General features: G+C 38.5%; 1 protein-coding gene across 1 annotated transcript in view; it reads right to left on the reverse strand.

The window, feature by feature from the left end:
* Xpnpep1 (X-prolyl aminopeptidase 1) overlaps window positions 1-2,977 on the reverse strand; it is a 57,395-nt gene that overhangs the window by 44,797 nt on the left and 9,621 nt on the right. Inside the window, exon 2 of the mRNA XM_008841754.3 lies at window positions 2,522-2,610. Coding sequence (XP_008839976.1) covers window positions 2,522-2,610 — 89 coding nt within the window. The remainder of the gene's footprint in view (window positions 1-2,521; window positions 2,611-2,977) is intronic.

Here is a 2,977-nt window from a genome sequence, read left to right on the forward strand (position 1 = left end):
TCAGATACATACAGATTAGAGATGCATGCACCCACATCTCAGTGTTAGTAGCAAAAACAAATGAATCTTTCTGCATGGAACAATATATTATAAAATGAAATGGAGATCTTTTTTAAGGGGTAAAAACTCATTCAATTTTATGTCTTACAGGGTTTATACTAAGTTTAAAATTGTATGACTGTATTAATTCAACTGTGAACCTAAAAATTTACAGCCACCTTTGAAAGAGATGTATCCTTGCTCTAGAATGTGTTATTGAATATGTTAAACCTGTAATGAAATGCAAATAATAATAATAATAATGGCCAGCAAATTAAATTACAGTAGAAGAAGCATTTAGTGTTATGAAGATCTGCAATTTTTAGAGTATGGTACACAAAAATCTAAGCAGAAACATAATGGGCTTCGCTGTAACAGGGTATATTCTGCTTCTCCCTAAGGCAGAGACCATGCCACTTCTATATCCAGGCATCCCAGATCCTAACACACACTTATGCTCATTTCGATGTCTGAATGCCTATGATCTTTTCAGAAACAGCCACATAGCAGTAAAAGAAAACAGGCTAGGAACTTAGGAGATGCCATATTATGACATTTGTTCATTCCACATCCTTTTATTTTTCAGAAATGTTAGAAGCAGCCGAGAGCTGAGTACAGCACGCAGGGATGAGGAATGTCTAGAGCTGGTCCACAATGTAACACTAGCCCATACACTGCCAGGTATTTTTAAATCATGCCTGAAAGAGAATGACTCACTGAAATGTCTCCTGCATATGAAATAAGTTCCCTAACCTTAAGCCTTTATCACAAAGGCTTTTCACTGCTCACATGAAAGCACAGCACATTTCCCTTACTGGATGGCTGGCACTAAATATGATAATGTGGGCAAAAGCACCACATGCAGCACCTATTACATTGTAGAAGCTCAAGATATAACTGAACCTGGATCTGAAGCCCCAGCTGGGATTCCTACATCTTGTTATAAGAATAGATGGGCTGGTCCACTCCATGCCCAGAGGCTCTGGCAGCTGGAGACAGCAGTGTGTTTCTGTGCAGCATGGCTGAGGGCGGGCTAAGGATTTTAGATACTTAAGTGTTTAATTCTCACAATGCACCTTCCAAGGAAGATTTCACTATTCCCATTTAAAGGATCAGGAGTTAGAAGGAATTAAGTAGTTGCCCAAGTCAACTGGATCATCAAGAGCCAGAACCCAAAGTCTATGCAATTCTCTAGTCCATGCTCCATTACAAGCCTATTTTCTAGGGATCTTAATATAGAATAAGGATCCTGAGACCAGCAGAATCAGCACACATTGGCTCTAATCTCCTGCTGACATCTACAACCTCAGACAACCAAAGCTTCCTATAAACTCTATCTCCTCCCATATGGTTGGAATATCTCCAACTCCAAATTTAATTATTCTAGCCCTGTATCCCTTTCTTTAATTCCCCTTTTTTCTACTACTTCCTTCCTCTCCTTCTTCCCAATATGGCCTAAAATGTGCTGGATAATCTGTATTTTTAAAGAAAAAAGATGTAAAATTGCACACAATAGTGCTACTCTTCCTAAAGGAACTTAGATGGTCATACACACACACACACACACACACACACACACACACACACCTTCAAGATCACCTTTTCAGTCAGCTAACAGGACACACTGTAATTCTCCTAGGGCAGCCCACAAAAAAGAGGTTTTGCCCAGGATAGGAAAATAGTAACATACACCTTTTCAGAATTCAGCTTTCTGGCAACCCATCAGGTAAACAAGCCCTGGGAAATAAGGATAGTGTAAGGAATTTTTCCCAAAAAAGCTTTTTCTTAAATGCACAATTTATAGAGCATAATAATGTTTCCTCATTTCAGAATCTGATGAAACGTTACAACCTTATTCCTAAGGTAATCAATTGGGACTATATTAGAGAGAACAGTCGAGATAAGGAAAACCAGAATAGTTTTAACAATTTCTCTCTCCCACCATCATCACCACCTACCCCGTAAGAATGAGAAACGCAAAAAACTGATTTGTGATTTAACAGCATAAAAAGAAAAATGAAGCCAGTAAGATGGCTCAGTGGACAGGGCACTTGCTGCCAAGCCTGATTTGAACTCAGTCCCCAGAACCCACGTGGCAGAAAAAGACAGCAGACTCCCAAGTTGTTCTCTGACCTCCACATATGTACACCCATACATATACACACAATAAATAAATTCAAAAATAACACATGTAATAAAAAAATGTTCAAGTATAGATAAATGAAAACAGTAATCAATCACCCAAGAAGCCAAAGGACAGGACAACATAATTTTTTCAATATTTTCATTGATTCTTTGGGAATTTCATAAAATGTATTTTGATCACTTAGGACAGCATGGTTTTTAATTTCCAGACCCTCACCCTAGCCATAATCAATTACAAACCCTTCACCCGCTCCTCCCACTTCATGTGGAGTTAGGACAAGAAAACTAAAATCCTCTTTAGGAAGTCCATCTAATTTATGAGCAAAATTACTATTACCTGCTTCCACACCTGTGTCTCCTGAGGATGTCACCTCGTTAGGTTCAATTATTCTTAAATTTCTCAGCTGAAAATCCTGGTGATTGGACCTTAAAAAGAGAAAGAACAGGATGTTGCAGACTTTAACCCACAAGGTATGTGGCAAGGCATCAACTCGGCGTAGCAGTTTTCCTACGTAAGTCAGAACAACTCTCACCCCAGTATCAGTGATGGAAGACAGGTTTCAGATAAGACCTGCCAGCGTGCAACACCACAGAGGGCAAACCTCCTCAGCACTAGCTCCCACTCATGAATTCTCTTCAATATCTCCTCACTACTAGACAAAGATTAATTTTCATAACTATATTTTCAGGAACTAGGTTTTCATTTGTACAAGAGTCTCTCTAGTTTTATTTCATTTTTATGGTACCTTTTCTTTCACTCTGGTTTCTATTTCTTTTTTTATCTTTTTTTTTT

This window comes from Nannospalax galili, unplaced genomic scaffold (genome assembly GCF_000622305.1).
Source record: "Nannospalax galili isolate Female #2095 unplaced genomic scaffold, S.galili_v1.0 scaffold601, whole genome shotgun sequence".
In the NCBI taxonomy this organism is placed as follows: domain Eukaryota; kingdom Metazoa; phylum Chordata; class Mammalia; order Rodentia; family Spalacidae; genus Nannospalax; species Nannospalax galili.